The sequence below is a fragment of the Mustela nigripes genome, chromosome 18 (genome assembly GCF_022355385.1).
Source record: "Mustela nigripes isolate SB6536 chromosome 18, MUSNIG.SB6536, whole genome shotgun sequence".
Lineage (NCBI taxonomy): Eukaryota > Metazoa > Chordata > Mammalia > Carnivora > Mustelidae > Mustela > Mustela nigripes.
In genome coordinates this window covers 37,083,032-37,103,478 of record NC_081574.1, presented here as the reverse complement: position 1 = coordinate 37,103,478, position 20,447 = coordinate 37,083,032, and the positions used below count along the sequence as shown (strand labels likewise).

At 47.5% G+C, this 20,447-nt stretch overlaps 1 protein-coding gene across 1 annotated transcript in view; it reads right to left on the bottom strand.

The window, feature by feature from the left end:
• Positions 1-1,752: 1,752 nt before the first annotated feature.
• The window catches only part of GPAT4 (glycerol-3-phosphate acyltransferase 4), a 34,351-nt gene continuing 15,656 nt past the window's right edge, over positions 1,753-20,447 (bottom strand). The window contains exons 3-13 of the mRNA XM_059384430.1: positions 13,613-13,682; positions 12,942-13,242; positions 12,059-12,133; positions 11,018-11,107; positions 10,746-10,839; positions 10,031-10,146; positions 9,163-9,218; positions 8,564-8,649; positions 4,914-5,042; positions 4,741-4,820; positions 1,753-2,786 (exon numbers count right to left, since the gene is read on the bottom strand). Coding sequence (XP_059240413.1) covers positions 2,678-2,786; positions 4,741-4,820; positions 4,914-5,042; positions 8,564-8,649; positions 9,163-9,218; positions 10,031-10,146; positions 10,746-10,839; positions 11,018-11,107; positions 12,059-12,133; positions 12,942-13,242; positions 13,613-13,682 — 1,206 coding nt within the window. The 3' untranslated portion in view covers positions 1,753-2,677. The remainder of the gene's footprint in view (positions 2,787-4,740; positions 4,821-4,913; positions 5,043-8,563; positions 8,650-9,162; positions 9,219-10,030; positions 10,147-10,745; positions 10,840-11,017; positions 11,108-12,058; positions 12,134-12,941; positions 13,243-13,612; positions 13,683-20,447) is intronic.

Here is a 20,447-nt window from a genome sequence, read left to right as displayed (position 1 = left end):
GTCTGGCGGAGTGTTCACTAGCTCTATGTTCTGGAGGAACAAAATGCATCCAAATCAGATCTGAACCAGATGACCTGGGAAATGAGAGCTAAAGTTAAAACCATGGTTTTAAAACTTACAGACATGGAAAGAGGTTTGGAGGCCATCTAGCCCAAGTCCTTAATTGTGGGTCAGGGAATGGAGAGAGAAAGTCAAAACAGCAAGTGAGTAGCCGGTTTAGAAGTGGGATTAGAGGTTGGCCAGGGCTCATCCCACCAACTGATGCCATTGGTTTTATTCCAGAACCATCCTCACTGCTGCTAGATCCTGAGTCTTCTGTACTTGGCTTTGCTTTACATGATTGTGTGGTTGGTCCTGCGTGTTGTAAGGCTTTACCACCCAAAACCTGTCCAGCTATCCCAAACCAAGCATCTGACTTAGGGGTAATGGGGGGCCCGCAGGTCCCCAATTTAAAAAGGTGGTGTAGTTTGATGAGTCTCCATACTTTAAACATGAACCAAATAAAAATTTTAGAAATTACTTTTCTGGTGGGGGGGCATAATTCACATCTCTTCTCTTTGTAAAACAGTACAATAACCCTTGCTTAGTTTCCACAAGTATTTCTTTACACAGTAGTTGATTCTAACCCAGGCTCTTGCAATACTCTGCTAGGTAACCGACAGGCATATTTTTAATATTTTTAGTTTTTTCACATTCTTTTCAGCATATTTATGAAAATCATGATGTAAACGTACTAAACAACAGAGAGCTTTTTAAAAAAGAACTTTTAAAAAAAGGGAACTTGAGCCTCGAAAACTGATTTTTAAAGATCATTCCGGATGGTTTTTAAACACTATATTGTCTCCTCTAAAAGCTGAAAACCACTGTTCACTCTTTGTAAAACCAGTTCTTAAGAGGCTGTTCCTTAACAGTCAAAACAGGGTTTTTATTGGAAAGAAAAATTGTTTCTCACTGGTTAGCAACAGGCCAGGTGAGAGCAAACGGGAGGCCAGTAAGGGAGGTCAAGGAACAGGAAGCAGTCAGGGCGGGGAAGACAAAGTGCTATCAAGTCAGGTCTCAGGAGCAGGGCTGCCCTCCTGCCTCAGCCCCCTGCACAGGCCCAGGGCAGCCTGGGAGAGGCGACGCTTACGGCGGCTGGTGCACATCCTGACAGGTGTCACAGCTGTGCCTTGCTGGATCCAGCGGCAGGAGTGGGAAGGGTTGGACGGATGGGCAGAGGGGGAGCGAGGTGGGGGCGTGAGACTGGTACACCCTGAGAGCCAGAACTGGTGTGGGTTGCTTGGCTTGGGATCCGCCTTCACAGTGACTGCAGCTGGGCACAGGAGACCCAGGAAGCTCCCAGCTTTCCTCCGGCTGTGTGGAAGCCCACGGTGCACCACCTGCCCATCCTGTCCCCTCACTAACCCTTCCAGAGCCTCTGTTCCTACCTTGCTGCTTCCCACAGTCCTTACATCTAGACTGCCCTATCCTTGTCCTCAACAAATGGCACCTCTTCACACGCCTCTTATCCCAGGCACCCATCAGTGGAGAACTCCACACCTGTCTGTGCTGGAAATTCTAAGCGCGTCAGAGAGACAGGCAAACATCTGATAGGCGGAGTAGCTTCTTCTGAACGGTACTATTCCTCATTCCAGAAGCCAAATGGATTCCCGACAGTCTCGGGGTTATGGTCAAGTCAGAGGACTGTAACTCTATGAAGCATGTTGCTTAGGGCTACTTATACGGGAAAAGAGTGAAGGGAAAACCCCTCAATTAATTGACCATCAGAGACAATTTTATTTACTCACAAAAACAAACTCAAAGCCCTTTGCAGCAGCTCTGAGTTCAGACCTTTCCTGCCACGTTTCATGGACCTATACTTTTAACACTGAGCAACTTGTCCTTCAAAGTAGCACTTCGATCCCCACAACAACCCTGTGAGGTAGGTATGACCACCTTCCCCTCCTGATCCAGGTAACAGATGGGGAAACTGAGGCACAAGTTAGCAGAGAGCAAGTCACACGGGAGTTCAGGATTAGCACTGGAGTCTGAACACAAAATGACTCTTGGTTCCCACCACGCCTTAGTCACTGGTCCACCTTGCTTCCTGCCACCCCCTTTGGTGATCCTGTGCTTCTGCTTGTGGGGAGGAGCACAGGATTTAAAACCCCATTTTGCCAAAAGCCCCCGCAGACAACAGTTTTCCTTTCACCCAGTCTGCAGAGCTCCGAGGCTCGGGGCGGCGGTTTGGGCTGAAGCAAGTCACACTGCCTTCTCTCCTCAGAAGCGGAGGGGGGGGGGCTTTCCTCAGCAAAGTCCCTGGCATATGGCATCTGTAACAGACTGACACCCTAACGTCCTGAACACGGGCACGTGGCCAAGGCTTCCCAACCACTCAGCCCCACACGTGCACAGGTGGAGAGCTGACTTTAATGGCATTCCTCCAATGGACTTAGTGTAAAAGAAACAAGAAGGCATCTCGTCCTGGGCAGCAACCCCCGGCAGTGCCCACTGCAGACGGTGCACCCAGGGACAGTTCTAAAGCAGCTGGAGTCCTGGGATCCAGAGCGGCCTGAAGAGCCCCGGAGTTGGAAAGGATGCAGCAGTGGGGGCAGCAGGGGCAGCGGCGGCAGCAACTCCAGCTGGCTCGCGGGTCAGGGTCTGCGAGCAGTGGCTCCCGCCAGCGCAAGGCGCGGGCTCAGGACCGGCTCCTGTCCTCGTGGTTCCCAACGATCATCTTGCTGTACAGTTTCTGCTGCTCCTCTTTGAACGTGTCTTTTACCTTCTCCCTCTTCAGACCACCATCCCTGATGAGAGAGAAGTCTGGTGTCACAGCAAAGAAGGCCTCCTCTCCACCCTTAGATCACAGCCCCTCGCTGCTCAAAACCCCAGAAGAACCCTTCAGAAACAAAAGCACTCCATGGCTCTCTCCCTCCTGGGGTGACCTCATATACTGACCTGGCCCTCCCCAATTTTACCACTTCTGACTTAAATCTTTCACTCCTGCCCTGGGGTCAGAAGTTGGTACTCACGTTCAGGGTACTTTGTCATTGCTCAAACCTACCTACCTAGGGGTTTACAATGCTTTCTACTCAAACGTTCACTCTCACCTTACTGAAGATAAAGGAGGCATTCTGGCATCATGGAAGGTGAGCCAGCTTTAAGAACGACTAAAACTGTAATGAATCTGTAAATCTGATCTGTGAAATGAAGTCTGTAAAATTCAGACCCAGAGATTCATGCCAACAATGAACATAAGGAGAACTGTGAGTCCTTACTTCTTCTGTGCTTGAGGGATGGTGCTGGAGAGGAATCCAAGTCACGCCCATACTCCTGTACTCACGGCCCCGGCGAGACTTCCCTCTGCTATCCCCACACTGGGATTTGTTTCCTCAAAGTCCCATTCCTACCTGACACCCCGACTGCTCGCCTTCATGTTAGAATTAGCATCACCTACCTTCAGTGACTAACAGAAACTCCAGTCCCTTTTCAGGATTTCTGCTACACCTGGACTTCCCCTTTGAGGTACGATGAAGCCCGCCCCCATCGCTGGACAGACCTGACACCCAATGCTCTTACATGTGCGATACCCTTTATGATCCACAGCAAAAGGCTCTCTTTTAAAGGGAGCCCCACTTGTCTTCCTGGGGCCCTGCGGCCAGGAAGTGTGGACTGACACTCCAGTTCGAGCAGCCTGTCAGACCTGAGTTCAGAATCTGGCTCCACTGATTACTCGGCGACTCTGGAAAACAGTCACCTGACCTCTTTGAGCTCTGGTGTCTCACTTGTGAAATGGGAGGGACAATCCCCATCCCGCATGGGTCTACGGCGAGGGCGGAGGAGGCCGTCCTCTCCGGCGCCAGCGGCACGGAGCCTGGCTCACAACGAGAGCTGGAGGAACGTGAGCTTTTTTAAAAGGCCATACCTGAGAATCCCCATGTCAGTTTAAAATTTGAATCTCTACATTCTTTTCCCTAAATGCCCACTTTAGTCAAGTGCCTAACAGAGCTGACCTTTGCGCTTCAAACAAAGGGTCCCGGAGGGTGGATGATCCCCCGAGCCAGCACTGCTCGCAACTCAGCCCATTATTCGGAGTGTCACTATCTCATACTCCAGTGTGCAGGGCCCCACCTATGACCCACGGGCCAAACCTAGCCTCACACCTGCCCTGAGAACATTTTACTGGGACCCAGCCACGCTCATGTGTTTCTGTATGCTGTCCGGCTGCTATCACTCTGCAGGGGCAGATTAAAGCAGCTGCAACAGCGGCCACACGATACACAAAGCCTAAAATATTTACCGACTCTTCACAGGGAGAGTCTGCCAACACCTGCTCTAGTAGGTTAACAAACTAAATGTAATAAATGAAACTTCCGCTTTTCTAAGGATGGCCCAGTTTTACCAAATATTCAAGATCAGAGGGACCAGTTAATGCAGCTTCCAGATCAGCATCCAGTCACCCCCACCTAAAGAGATAAGGACTGTCTGGGTGCCCTGGCAGATGGATACAAACCCCAGAAGGCACGAAGAATCAACTGCTTCAGGCCCAGCATTCTGGGCTCTGTGTCTCTAAGTGCATGGGGCACTTCTGAGCTGGAACTAGGAGAAAGCAGTCACACTGCTCATTCTCCAAGGCTGATGAGCTTAATTTTCCACACCAGGGAGAGGAGGATTCTTTGTAAAAGGAGTCAACAATTCAGCATCTACTTCAGAAATTCACATCCTGCTCGACTCTGCCAATAAAACCTGGCTCTGACTCACCACAGCAGGTCCACAAGCCCCCCCTGCCTGGCAATGGCGGATTTCACCCTATTGGCAAACTGGACGGCATCTTCATCTGTCTGTAAGAAAGCATAAATGAGACTACTCAACACAGGCTGGCGTCACACAGAAGGAAGCGAAGACCTGTGCATGGTGTCAGGGTGAGGACCTACCTCTCTGGTCATGGGAGGCAGGTACCAAACGCTGCAGACAATGGCCCAGCTGGTCATCATTCTCAGCAGGTATGTTACCATCCCGTATTTGCTGCTGTTCCAGAAGGCGTCACCAAATTGAGGGTCATACTGAAAAGCAGTGGAAAACTGGATGGTAAGAAGTCCGCAATTCTAACAAAACATGGGTGTCGACAGCAACTTGCGTGACTGCTCACCTGGGGCAGCATCAGTTCCAAAAAGCAGCTCCCAGACCCCCTCCATGAACACCTCTGAAGCCATTCTATGCTCGCGCAGTTCTGAACTCTAGCAACATGAGCCCCCCAAATGAACTCAAGATTTTGCTCCAGGTCACGAGGGAGGACTCCCCTACCTGCTTTTCTCAAAGAAGTGAGCCCCCTCTTTGACCCATTTCATGTCTTCCTCACTCACAGATTTAATTCTTTTTTTTTTTAAAGATTTTATTTATTTGACAGAGATCAAAAGTAGGCAGAGAGGCAGACAGAAAGAGACGGGGAAGCAGGCTCCCCGCTGAGCAGAGAGCCTGATACGGGGCTCAATCCAAGGACCCTGAGATCATGACCTGAGCAGAAGGCAGAGGCTTTAACCCACTGAGCGACCCAGGTGCCCACAGATGTAATTCTTAAAACATGTTCAAGCATATCCCAAACCAAAGAGAACAGGGTAAGATACTCTCATACCTCCATTCCCCAGATTTAACCTTTAGAACATTCCACCACAAGGCTTTGCCTATCGCCAACACTGCGTCGCTCACTCATCCCTGCTGCTACATGTACCTCACTCAAAGGCACCAACTTGTTAGTATTTCTGGTGCCCCTGACCAAGGAGAAAACGACAAAACTTCTGAGAGGCTTCTGTGACGACACCACTAACAAAGCTGACCGTGCGAGCAGGAGGCTCTGCTCTGACCGTGTCGCTGGCATTCCTCCTTGGCAAACGCGCGCACAACAGCTCCCGAGGTCTCCGCCACGCAGGTGCCGCGCTTCCCGCCAAGCAGCAGACCCACCACACTGTCCTTTGCCAGTGACTCTAATGGAAGCAGAGGCTGTACGTCAGTGGCATTCTGTGGGAAATGTGGCTGAAGCTGTGACCTGCAGTGTCACCCAACAGAAGAGAAGCTGAAGCAGCCGGTAAGCAAGGCGGGGGGAAAGGTGCTGGAGGAAGTTATGCAAGAAGCAACAAAAAGAACAGAGTCCTGGAGGAGAACACCTGGACGGAGTGTCCTGCAACCGCCAGCAAACGTCCGAAGTGCCACCACAGACATGACCTCAGGCTGTGACTGTAACGCAAAGAGAAGGACCAGAGTGTGGAAATGGGAAGAGACGATGAGTGAGTGACGCAGTGTTGGCGATAGGCAGAGTGATGGCGCAGGAGCAGGCTGCCGCTGGCGTCAGAAACGCTCACAGGCTTGGTGAGCCTCTCAGGCTGCTCCTCTCCCCGTGGAGCAGCCTGAGAGGAACCCCGGCGGGGATGCTGCAGGAGCCCCACGTGAGGGGTCGGGGCTGGGCGCGAACCGCAGGCCTTGCAGGCTCCTCAAGCCTAGATTTTATGATTCTCGAATAGAGACATGGACCTGACTACGCAGGAACGAAGACATTTAGACTGAATTTCGGACTAAATGAAGAAATTTAGATTCAACTATTACATAATAGCAAAGGGAAACTGGGGAGAAGAATGAGTTTTAAATAGAAACTAATGCCCATGTTTTGAAGAGGTGTTATCTCTGATAAAGCACTGTATGAATAAACTAGCTGACATCGTACGTGAGAGCCCTTCGTTTAGAGCGGAATCTCTGTTCCACGCTGAGAGAAAAATGAGGCAACTCAAAATCATGATAAGTTTCTCAAAATCAAATAATGGCTTAATTTCGGTGGAAATATAACAGCCTTGAAACTGCTAAGGTTATCTAATTTTGGTTACCAATGAAGGCTTCATAAAAACTAGCAAAGTTGTTGTAGAGAAGTTCTTAATCCTGCATGGGTTTTAATAAATCTGGACAGAATGAAATTACATGTAAAACTGACGGGACTTTTTGTCTGGAGAGGAGCCATAACTGTCCTAAGAGTCCATGTCTCAAAACTGTTTAAGACCCACTGCTCCACAGCAGGGCTCCCCAAGTGTTGTTCCCACCAGCCCATCCGTAGCACCCAGGAACGGGTCAGACACGCAAGTTGGGAAAGAGCCAGTAGTCTGTGTTTTCCTAGTCCCGCCAGGTGACACTGATACAGCTACAAAGAACTGATGTTCTGGAGTGAACACTGAGAAAGGGCTCTTCTCGTAATGTTTTTAATGCACATGGACAGGGAGCACTGGACACTGAATGCAAGATGGGATGCAGGTGACACGGACAGCAGTCCCCAGGCTCCCCTCCTCCGGCAGACACTGCTACCAGACTGCTTGCTTTCTTGCTGTTCTGGTAGACAGCACCCTCGACAGGTGGCTTGGGGAGTGCGATCCCATGGATCAGTCAGTTCTCCAGCCACTATGCATCTGGCACTCCTGTCCCAGCACTCTGCCTCCCTGGTAGAGGGGAGCGCGGGTGGGAAGCACTGGCTTTCCCAAGAGAAACACCCTGCCTCCCTTGCACTGTGCTAAGTGACGCTGATTCTTTCAACAGAAAGCTCTGCACATGGCACGCAGACCCCGTGAGAGGATGGACACTAAATGCTAAGTATAACGAGCACACACGTCCTTGCTGTTCTACCTAGCTGCGATCTCAGCTTAAGCACTAAACACACCCACAACAGCCTGTGCTGTGTAGACATAACAACGTGAGTAATAACATTCTTTTAGAAACAGCATGATGGGGGCGCCTGGGTGGCTCAGTGAGTTAAGCCTCTGCCTTCGGCTCAGGTCATGATCCCGGGGTCCGGATTGGGCTGTCTGCTCAGCAGGGAGCCTGCTTCCTCCTCTCTCTCTGCCTGCCTCTCTGCCTGCTTGTGATCTCTCTCTGTCAAATAAATAAATAAAATCTTAAAAAAAAAAAAAAAAGAAAAAAAAAGAAACAGCATGATGTCTGCCTTTGTAAAACCAGATGGATGTAAAGGCGGAGAGAGGAAGAAAAGAGGAAAATGACTGACCGAATCCCATCTTCCTAGTAAGTTTGAAGTACAAGCTCCGAAAAGTGGGGGACAGCCTAGACAAGCTCTTAATGTATTTCATCTTTATCAGTGGCTCCTGGTATTTACAGTGATACCAAAGCCCAAAGCTGTGCGGCTGCTTCTTCTTTCAGTATTAGGACATATCCACAGCCACACGTGCTCACCTCTCCACCAAACGTACACATCCAGCAGGGCCACACCCCTGCTCCCCGCAGCACGCCCCTCTGTAGCGGAGTACCTTACAGAGGCTTACAGAGTGGTCGTAAGTGGGGGACAACATGCGAGCTTGTGATCTGGTTGACGGTCCTCATTTGGACACTCCTGTCCCTTCTACCCCAGCGGATTCTGAACCATGAACATGTCCCTTCTCTTCCTCTGGAACACTCTGCCCACACTATCCTGGCCCAAGCCGCCCCACGGGAGGATCAACCTGCTGACTGCTGACGCCACCTTCTTCCTCCCCTTTCTCTTGCCGCGCCCCATCCACAGCAGATGCGACAATGACCCCATGCGCCCTCAGAGGTCTTGTACCTTGATAGCAACAGGGTAAACTGTGGCTCCAATTTCAAAACTTCCCTTTTTGAACATCATCACTGATGTATTATTGATGCAGGTTCCTAAAACACAGAAGAGAGTAAAATGCGATTTCTTTTGGTCCTTCACCTCAGAGTTTAGGAGTAAGAACTAAATATAGTAAGAAAAAGTCTTCAAATAGGATAATCTCCCTAGCTTAGGAATGAACACTTAACAGGGATAAGCAAAACACTATACTGTTTCTCATTCTGCTATTACAAGATCACTTTCCCCAATTAACACACCCAGCCTCAATAAAAGGCCAGAGCCACTGAGCAGACTTGGGAGGTCTCAGGAAGAATCTAGAAGAAGTTGAGACCCCACTGACAGATTACAGAAGGGATTCCTGTACTGGGAAGGTCGCACTTTGGCACTCCCAGTCCAAATGCTGCACTTCCCAGAGTTTTTAAGCCCCACCTGAACATCCGTCAGTGAAAACAGATAACCCCAGCCAGGGTTGAGGGACTTCGTTCTGAGGCAACAGCAGAGTCACCATCCTGCATGGCCTCCCCACCCTCCCACAAAGAAACCCTCTGCAGGGCCCCACCCCTTCTTACCCTCTGGGAAGATGAGGATGGGTAGCTTGCTTTTATCCTGCACATGCTCAGTCAGTCTTTGGAAGTGAAAAAGAACACAGAGGCTCAGACAGCTTTACATCCATCATCACCAAAATGTACTTATAAATATGCTACATGGATGTCACACAAACCACAAATGTGATGATCTTTGACAAACCCCAGTCTGAATCTCATAAAGACAAAACATATAAAGACAGGGAAAACCAGATGACTGCAGTTTAACTCATACAGCTGTTCAGTGAAGTATTAAGGTCTATGTAGAGGACACTGCTCAGACCTGGGACAACCTAAAGGACGTGCCTGCGACAGGGCCTTGCTAACAGCACCCTCAAGAAGCACTTGTCACTGGACTTCTGGACAGCCACGTTGGATTGAATGTGCAGTCCACCTGGCTTAATACTGTTCCTGAGCGAAGCGGTAAAGGGAATCTGGGGCAGGCTCGTCTGTCCCTGAAGAAGATGGTCCCAACTAAGCCTTCATTCCTCTCAGTTTCCGCAAAGCTCTTACCATTATGTACATCAACTCTATCTTTTCCCGCTGCCTTAAGTTTGTTTTTATTTGTGATAATGAATTCATCCCGAGATTTCAAATAGCATTAAAAGTTCACATGTGGTTCATTACAATGAGTAATAAATAAAAAAGGTTAAGAGAGATTACAAACTTGACAAATAATACCAAGACTTCGATACTTCTTCTATTCCATATTTTAGGGAAAAAACGTTTTATTATGAAAGCAGTGAGGACTCAGTGTAGAAGACACTACGATTCTACCGTGGAGGGATAACAACCCCTAAAGCGCATACATCCTAACTGATCACAGAGAGCAACAGGCATTTTGTGGATTTACCTCTTAGCCACCAGGTGGCGATCTTTCACTTCAGAGCGTTCAAACCAGACGTGCGGGCAGGCCTTCACCATGGCTCTCTGGATCACACCCATGAGTCCCCCGTGCACTTGACCCACCTAATCTCACACAGAGGAATAACCGGGAGTGAAGCCACTCTCACACGCAATCCCCACTATGTGGAGACAGCCCCAGATCCCAAAAGGAAAGTATCCCAACCTCTCACCCTCTAACATTTTACTGAAAACATTAATTTTCTCACTATTAAGAAAGCATTATTAGACTCTGAATCTTTAATTTTGCCTTTTATTTAGTGATATCAAAGATACATCATTAAAAACATAGCTGAAAACCCGAAAAAAAAAAATAATGAAGCTGAGTAATACCTCGTGTAAAAAAGTGCTTTTCCTGGGCAGATTCTCTAATGCCCTTGAACCCAGTCCTTTCAAATCCCCCTTCCCTGTCCGTCACCCCCTTCCATGGTCTGCCTCAACACCCAAAGGCTAACCTCCAACCGCGCTCTTCGTTATCAACCTACTCAGAAGACCTCCTATCAAAGTCCCATGGAGTTCTCAAAGCAACAGAAAGAGGCAACAGTCTTACATGTTCCCATGTTTATTTTCTTCAGGAAGAGCTCTCTGAAGGGTCCAGAAACATCCCAGCCCTGAGCATGCTTAAGGTCTTACTTGCCCAGGAAAGCAACAGAGAAAGGTCTTACCATGGCGTAATAGCCATCGCTGGCCAAAATGATGACATCGATTGGAGAGGTGTGATTGGCCACGCAGATGCCACCGTTTCTGGGCCTGTTTTCTCTGTGTTTAGAAAGAATGCAAAAGCAATAAAACCCATGTGAAACAACTGATCTGGAACTCAGCCCTTACTTCACCCACCTTATGGGCTCCGGGAACTCAGAAGAGCCCTCACTGGTGAGGTGCAGGTGAGCCGTGGTTGGCCAGTGCCAGTTCCCCATGTCACACAAAGTGCCCTCACCTGTCGTGGTAGGTAATGATGGCTGTCAGGGCTCGCACGCAGATCCGATAACACATTAAGTGAACGTGTTTACTCAGGAACTCCTTAAACCTGGTACGACAGGACACAGATTTTTTTACTTTACACACAGGAAGTCGGGAGAAGTTACAGACTGGAACAATGCAACCATCCCTGCCTACAGCCCTTTAGGACTGCAGGCTATTTTTAAAAACATTAGTGCATATGGTAAAACTCTACAGTGCACGAGTGTCTTTATGCCTACATATGAGGAAACAGAGAAATGACAAGAATTGCTTCAATTTACCGAAGTGACTCGGTTTAGAATTTATACAGCCCTCAAATTTCCAGCAAAGATAAGCCTCCTTGATTATTTTACTTCCAGTCAATGCCTAAAGGCAGAGCAAAGGACAGAGTCTCTAACCTCACCAGCCCGGGGAAGAGAGCTGGCCCTAGAACTTCTAGAAGGAACAAATTTCTCTTAAAACAACAATAACAACAACACAAGGGGCATCTAGGTGGCTCAGTGGGTTAAGCCTCTGCCTTTGGCCCAGGTCATGATCTCGGGTCCTGGAATCAAGCCCTGCATGGGGTTCTCTGCTCGGCAGGGAGCCTGCTTCCCCCACTTCTCTGCCTGCCTCTCTGCCTAGTTGTGATCTCTGTCAAATAAATAAATAAAATCTTAAAAAACACACACACACACAAAAAGCCCTACCTATATTTCTTTTCCTTTTACCAATTTATCAACACAGTAGAATGCTCAGAACTAAATGACATGCCGTTAAATCTGTTGACCCTCGACTCCACAGTTGGGAGGTTCCTCCCTTGTCTTAGAGGAATAAGAGTATGAGCGTTAGAGGGTAAAGAGCAAAGTCACAGATCAAGACTGGTGAAAAATAACAATGCTGACGCCACTGTTATCACTGGGTTATCTTATCTACCTAAGATGCTGCAGGTCTGCCTGTGCCCAGAGGAGTAGTGTGGGGGGAGCCACAACTGCGGAGCTAAGTGCCCTCCAGAAATGGACTCTCGCAAACAACTCACCTCCCATTTGGCAGGTATCCCACCACGGTGGTGCCTACCACCAGAAGGCTAATCCCAGTAAAAGCAAGAGCTATCCTGTAAGAAGAAGACATGTGAATACACAGCAAACAAACCCTTGCACTACAGATAGACTGGAACGTGTGACAATGAAAGTCGACATCACGAAAACCACCCCCAAAACCATCAGATCACCTAGGATCCAGGTAAGAGTTTCATCTAGAAATGAGAGGCCCAGCATACCCAGATATCATTTTAACTCCAAACTGACAGTAGGCTATGGATTTGGCTCTCGGCGGACGCTATCTCCCCCAACATCAGGCAGCCAGAAGGATGGAAAAGCCTGCTGTTGGCTGCTCTGCCCCCAGGCACCTGCTGTCCTGCTGTCTTACCCTTCCCTTTGGCTCCACACCCTGGCGAAAGCAGAGCTTCTCTGTGGAGCAACAGGAAGTAGAGCCTGAAGGTACCGGCAGCCAGCAAGGTGTACTCAGAATAGCACATGGTACAGAAATCCTGAGAGTTCAATATTGCCTCTGTATTAGAGAGGCAAGCTTGCAGGAAAGACCTGGTCATGTCCAGGGAGGAATGGCCAGAAAGTACACCACATTCCCTGTCCCTGTGTTTAGGCCAACTAGACGAGCATTTTAGGAAACCCCACGATTTCTGTCTGATTTGCAGAGAATCCAAGGGCCTTTAAAAGATCACCCCCAGTGGACCCTTCTAAGAGTCGGATGGTCTCCCTCCCAAGAGACTGCCAGCGACAGAATCAAACTCTGCTCCTTTCGGAAGGGGGAAAGCAAAGCAGAGTGACACAGGGAGGTCAGCCACACCTCGGGCTTAGGCAGCCGCCGCTCAAGCCTTTTGTCCCCGTCAGGCCTGCGCTCACCTGAGTGGCAGAAGAAAGCAATAGCGAATCAGCACTCCTAAGCCCCACAAGACAGTGAGCCGAAGGCTGATGTACTGGAAGTTATAGTTGGTCCTGCTCAGCAGGTTCCAGGACTCCAACTCCTCTGCTGAGAACCTCTTTGTCACCTCATCATCCATGATGGTCTCCATTCCCTTCCGGCAAAAGTAGAAAATGTCGGAGAGCTCAAACTCTGGAGTGTTATCCAGAGCCTTACTACTACCACTTCGACGGATTTCTTTGATCTCTTCTTCTAGCGAAGTGGGATCTTTTGCAATGATTCCTGTAACAGAGAACACCCGTGTCAAGCAACATGCTGGGAGGAAGCATGTTAAAAATATTCAGAGTCCAGTGGCACCTGGTGGCTCTGTGAGTCAAGCAGCCAACTCTTTAGTTTCAGCTCAGGTTACGATTTCAGGATCCCTCGTCAGTCTCTGTGCTCATCATGGAGTCTGCTTCTCCCTCTCCCTCTGGTCCTCCCCCTGCTCACACTCTGTCTCTCAAGTAAATAAATAAATAAATGAATAAAAGTCTCTAAAATATACAGAGTCCATATACTCCCTTTGATAGAGTGAAGAGTATGTGTGGAATTAAAAGCACTTAGGAACATAGGTCAAAGGGATTGTGAGATAAGGAGAAAGAGCCAGCCCTACCATTGGTATAGGGCTTGTAAAGCTGGTGGTTCTTCTCCTTGGCGCCTCTCTCCATCCTCAAGGTGGCCCACTGTAGGGAGAAAGGACAACACAGAGAATGAGATCCTTCTTCATACAGCAACGCACTCCATATCCATTCTGGGAAAGCCTCAATCCCAGTCACTTGAGATCAGACTCTAGCTGAGAAAGCACCCACTCTACAAGGAAAGTCAAAGCTTCAGCTTCTAGAGCCATCTCCCTCCTTGATGACAAGCAACAGAAGATGAGACACCTAGAGTAGAGGCCTGGAGACTCCAGAAGCTTGGGTAAATTTCTCAGGCCTAGGTTCTCTCCGCCTACATCTGTCTTCAGGGCACCTAAGGAGTCCACAAGCTGGCAGCACACAGACCTCGTGTTTCTCTCACTGCTACACAGCAGCTATTCTCAAACAGCAGAACCAAGCATCCTTTAAGCAACCGCCCACCACCTGACGCTGCCTACCTCCCCAATTATTCCAGAAGCAACAATTTAAATAATATATATGTCTAGACTGTCCATCCAGCTCTGAGCAGCCTTGTAATAGAACGACCCCCCCCCCCAACCTGATACAGAAGGGCTTAGTGTTAAACAAAAATACACAAAAACACCATTTGGAGATTAAAAAAAAAAAATCTAATTGGACACTAATGCTAAGTCCCTTAAGCAACTCATCCCAACTCATCTTTTCTATCTATAAAATAGGACTGATAGTATGTCAACCTCCTGCTTCATGGGGTCGCTTAAGATCAAATGAGACCATATATGTGACAGAACTTGGGAAACTGTAAAACGCCCTAACTGTCCTCACTGTGACTGAAATAATGATGGCCTCTACAAGACATCTAGAAAAGAAGCCTCCCTTCCTTACCATATGTCTACCTGTAGGAAGCGAGCCAGGGTCTCACCCACTACCCCTAAGTTCAGGTGAAAACGCACTCGTTTATCCCTAACTGAAGTATGTTATCACAGTATAGAGAGTGAAGTCCATGGCAAGTCGAAGAAACAGAACAGATATTTTAAAAGGCATCTTTTCAAACTTGTTTCCACAGTTATGCAAGGTGAGGGAGAACCCTGTCATCCCGTGACGCAGCAAAACCCACAGAGCCCGAAGCATTTGGTATATACTCTGCTGGCAGAGCCTCAAGTACCAGCAGACGGCTCTGGGTGGTCTGGCAGAGCCAAAAGCAGGATGTGAGTTTTTCATCAGTGATCTGACCTCATCTGGAAATTTCTTCAGACACCACTGTCTAGAAAAAACACAGCTTAGAGTCACTCAGAAGGGGTCTAAGGCAAGAAAACCCACAGCCCATTTTCTATACTTCAGATATTTAGCGCTGATGTTTTCTGGCTCTACGCATGGATGATCTCTTCTAGAAGAAAATGTAAACAAAACTCCTACAATGGAGGAAGGGAGACTCCACCTGGGAATTCCATCTAGGGAAGAGGTGAACTGGTGACCAGGGAGACAAGAGGATCTAGCAAGGCTGCATACAGACACAGGCCTCTCAGCTGGAGTTTGCGGGTTTCCATTCTGGTCAAGTCTGCAACCACAGTCAGAACCAGAAAAACCTGGTTCCATACTGACAATTTTGAAACTCAGAGGAGGGTGCCATATATGACGTCCAGCCTCTGAGCACTAGAATTGAAGTCTGTGAGGACTGCTTCACTCTGCAAAACTCAAGATGGCTGTGGTGTTTGAACTGGAAAGGTACAGGTTAAATGAGCCCCTCCATCTCCTAGCTCTATCACAGAGCTGTCATCAACATCGCCTTACCCTCCCTTTTCCACACTTCAGGGATGTTACAAAATGCTTCTGTGTTTAGGAGAGAAGTGCCCAGTCACAAGGCTGGAGGGACCTGGCTGTTAGCTGGGAAGAGCCTGTTCAGGAGGAGAGGCTGATGGGTGAACCGGCAAGCCACGGCCCGATGCAGAAGACCGAAGAAAAGGGGGCCGCCCATGAGCAGCGTCTGGTTAACTCCACAGCCGGCTTCCCTGAGTGGTCACTTGCAGAGCTAGAGCGTTCAGACATGCAGAACAATATGGAGAAGCCTAGGTTCAGAGCTCATTCCCATAAACCTCCTCTCCTCCCCCTGACGTGAGATGCCATTTACCGAGCTACTGAGCATCAGATTACTACATTACTCCAGTCGCAGCCTCTCCCAGACAAGAAGAGACCATTTAAGGGCATTAACACTGCTGCACTCTTAGGTAACATCAAAGCCAAGGCAGACCTTGGCAGGTGAAAGGTAGGCCCAGCTCCCAGAAAGGCAGAGGGTGCAATGGTGTACTTTTGCTAGTTATCCATTCTATTGAACACTACAATTTAGGAATTAACCAGAAGTCACAGACTTCGCAACCTAATCTCAGCAGAATCCACCTCCTTTTCAGTCAGCCCCGCCACACTGTCCCATGAACTAACCATATACATCCCAAAGAACAAGACCCTTAGAAAATTCAGGCTCCCATCATCCAGCACGTCTAGTCCCCTGCAAACACCACCTCTTTTAGCAACTCTCTCTTCTCTCCCTGCTTCAGCTGTAACCTCTAAGTAGCAACTAGCAAATGTGCAAATCTTAACTTCACTGAAGTGCCAACCCCACATTCCCGATCGCCTGCTGGGCATCTCCCCATGCAACTCCAACCAGCCCTCACGAGCATGCTGCAAATGAAAAACAGCATACCTCCTCCCAACCCCGATAGTGCTCCCCTCCCTCTGGCCCACCTCTTGTGGCAGTGGGATCACTATCCCTCTAGTCATCCAAGCTTTCGAGTTTCCCATCTGTCACCAAGTCCTATTGATCCTGCCCTGAAAGGGCACTCTTTCCCAGCTGCCTCCTGGGTGATGGAGTCACATTCGCCCCCTAGCTTATTCTCTTGCCTGTATTAATGCCATGGCAATTCAATGGCTCTTTCCTCCCTTCAAGCCACCCAACACATGCTGCCAGTCTGATCATGTCACTTCCTTGCTCAAAGTTTCAATGGCTTTTCAATGCCTAGAGAAACATTTGCGTTATAATTGACCTCTCCCTTCTGTGTACCCAATGTTTTTGCTCCACTAAGCTATGTACAGTCTCTAAGCCTCTAATTAAGTAAGTCCCTAATTAAAGTAAGTCTCTGAAGTACAGTCTCTAAGTAAGACTGTACTTTCTTATCTGCACTTCTGGAATGGCTTTTCCTTTTTAAGATTCCAGTTCAAATGCCAACTCTGCTATGAAATGTTACCTACCCAATTCCTGTGGCATTCGTCCTTCCCAGTGTATATGAATTAGCAACCAATTGTGTATTAGTTATATATGCGTATACTTGTCTTTCTTACAAGACTGTAAAACCTGAGGAACAGGAGCCAGAAGCAACCTGTGTTCTCACTCCAGCAATCTGATAGAGGGTCTTGCACTTAGCAGGCAGTCGCTACTTTCTACTTTAACTCCCAGGGTTTCTCTCCATCAAGGTCTCCATGTGAAAAGCGAAGAGCGGAAAGGATACAACCTACAACTACTTCCCACCACCTTCCCTGCCAGAGTCATACTCTCACCTTCTTCAGTTCATCCGCTCAGCTCATCAGGGTTATGTCAAAGTCACCCCTTTTCACTGGGGTCGGGAGGACATGCCTGATTGACAGGACTGCTTTCACTAGAAGCGTATGAAGCATATGGCTTCTACTCTGCAGATGAAGCAGCACACGGGAAAGTCTAACGACTTAGGTCAAGTTTCAGAGCTCATCAAAGAGCCCTGGATTTCAAGCTAAGGGCCACTAACTCAAAAACTCATGCCCATCCCACTACACACTCCCACTGTACAGCCCTCTTCAGTTTCCTCACAACCACCACTGGCTTTCTAGGACTCTCCATCGGCCACTTCCGCTCTAGAGTCTCATGTTTACAATTGCTGTAATGTTTACAATGGTCTCTGACCTGACCCAATCAAGCCCTTGCACATGAGGCAAAATCACCCAGGTCATTTCTTTCCACCTCTCGGTTTCCAGGCTTCCTACTTTCTCTTTCTTCAAACCATTCTCAACTCAATGGAAAGCCACTTCCAGGACTTGTACCCCAGTAATACCATCATTACTATATTGAGGGTAAATGTGAAGCACCAACATTAAGAAAACAACACTTGTAAAGAACACTGCTGCTCTTTGCGCACAAAAACCTTCTGCAACTCAGCACCAGACAGGACCTACACTCAGTCGATGAAGTCTTCCAGGAAAGCGAACCGAGAAGACACCCACCTACCTTCTCCCCTTGGCAGGGATACCGGGATTCATTTTTATACAAGGATGCGCTGATTATGGGAAACTAGCTATTAAGCCAGGGCTTGCTTAGTTCTGCCAAAGCACAAGTCCAGGTACTGCATGGACCAACAGGATATGCATTATGAAGATTACTTATTAAAAATGGCCAATAAAATCCCCAAAGAAAATACAAATACAAAATTAGATATATACACTATTAACATAACCATTAAATATGTATGCCGTTGTCAAATACTGAAAGGTAATACATGTACAAAAATGTTAAGGTATTAGAAGCTATGTAAACATGAATGAATGTTTAAAATTCTTTAACATTATATTACTTGTCTGATTATCTATTGCTACATAACAAACTACCCCCTAGCTCAGAGGCCTAAAACACCACCACCACTTATTTTGTTCATGAAGCTGCAAACTGCATGAGGTTTGCCATCAGCTAGGTGGCTAGAAGACTAAGGACTGGGGTCCTTTGTGGACTGCTCGCTCCTGCATGTAGCACTTGATGTTGGCTGTCAGGGCATTCCTGGGGCTGTGAGTTGGAATACGGAACATGTGGCCCGGGCTTCCTCACAACACAGCCGCTGGGTGCCAGGGGCAAGCACCCCAACAAGCAGAAGTTATACTGCCATTTCTAACCTAATCTCACCTATTACACAGTAAAATTCATGTCCATTACGTTCTGCTTGTTAGAATTAAGTCATAAAGTAGGACCCCCTATCCAAGAGGAAGTCAATCAGACTCCACCTTTTGATGGCAGACCTCAGAATCACTTGGGGAGTTTTGAAAATATACCCATCTAGACCAATTAAGTTAGGATGTCTGGGGAGATTCTACTGCTCCCAAATAAGTACTTTTAAAATGCTTCCCCAGGTAGTTCATATGTAGTGGGGGACAGTCCCACAGAATTACGGTGCTCTCTGAGCTTTCCTCCAGCTCCAAAATTATACACAGCAGTCTGATTTAGAAAGGATAGAGAGGCTAAAAAAGGTAAAATAAGTCTATTAAAAAACACCCACATATGTAGAAGTAAAATGCTTGACAATAATAATTTAAAGGATATTAGAAGAAATGGAATTAATATTGCTAGAATTTAAAACAAAACAAAACAGGACAAAAACACCCACAAGTGGGGCTCCTGGGTGGCTCAGTTAGTTGAGCATCTGCTTTCAGCTCAGGTCATGATACCAGGCTCCCGGGACTGAGTTGACTGGGCTCCTTGCTCAGCAGGGAGGTACCTGCTTCTCCCCCTGCCTGATGCTCTTCCTGCTTGTGCTCTGACAGATAAATAAAATCTTCTAAAAAAAAATTAAAATAAGGGGCACCTGGGTGGCTCAGTTCTTAAGCGTCTGCCTTCGGCTCATGTCATAATCCCAGGGTTCTGGGAATGAGCCCCACATGAGGCTCCCTGCTCTGCAGGAAGCCTGCTTCTCCCTCTCCCACTCCCCCTGCTTGCATTCCCTCTCTTGCTGTCTCTAATAAATAAATAAAATCTTTTTTTAAAAACTTAAAAAAATAAAATAAAACCAGTTGGGCCAAATCCAACTTGAGTCTAATACTAATCCTGATAGCATTCAGTTCTTAACTGTCCATTAAGGTCAGCTCAGAACAGTAACAGAGTCCGCAAAGACCAGACATTCCTGCAGAGCCACCTACAACCTTGCTGGAACGGGATCCGTCCTTTCTAGCTCACCCCCGACTCTAGCTTATGCGCCAAGTTGTAATTATCCACGCGGCTCAAAAGGACAGTGCCCAGAGTACCCAGAATCCTTTCGGTGCCTGACAGACGCATCTCTAGGAAATAGAAGTACAAATCCAGTTCTTGAAATCCTAAATCTTGAGGTCAAAAATGGGTACATACATAAATATACACACATATACCCAAATCACTTCTAAATCACTGTGCCTTAAACTAGCAATTTTCGAGGCGTGATCAGCAAAGAAAATTCTCTGATGGCCCAAGATTACCTATCCCAAGGATCAACCCAACCATATATATTTAATGAATTTCAGCTATGTAATTATAATCCATATTAAATGTTACAAAAATATACATTTAGAAATACAGTCATAATTAGAAGGATTTTAGTTGACTAAACTTTAAAATATTAACTTGAGGAGATATATTCAAAATGGAAGAGAGAATATACATGGATGCTAGGCCTTCTGTGGCCCAAAGTGATGCAAGTTAGAAAATGTTAGCTACTGCGGAATAACTCAAAGGCTAATGCTATGATTTCTATGTTTTAAAAATAAAGATTTCCATAGATCTGTGAGTTAGCCACTTGCTTCTAAACTTGAATGAAAGCTAGCCATCACTCAGTGTTGTCTCCTGAAAAGTTTACCAGCTGTTCTACTGCCCCTCTACTGGTTTTTCACAGTGGCAAAAGGGCCACAGTATTAACGAGTATTAAGTTATATGGCCCACAGGAATCCTGGGCTCTAATGAAGATTTTCTTGGACTGAAATATAAGAAAATCACATTTCCTGATTAATTAAAATAAATACTACACATAAGCAAAGTAGCGGGTCCAAAGACCGACTAGGTCGCCACTTCTCAAACTTCAG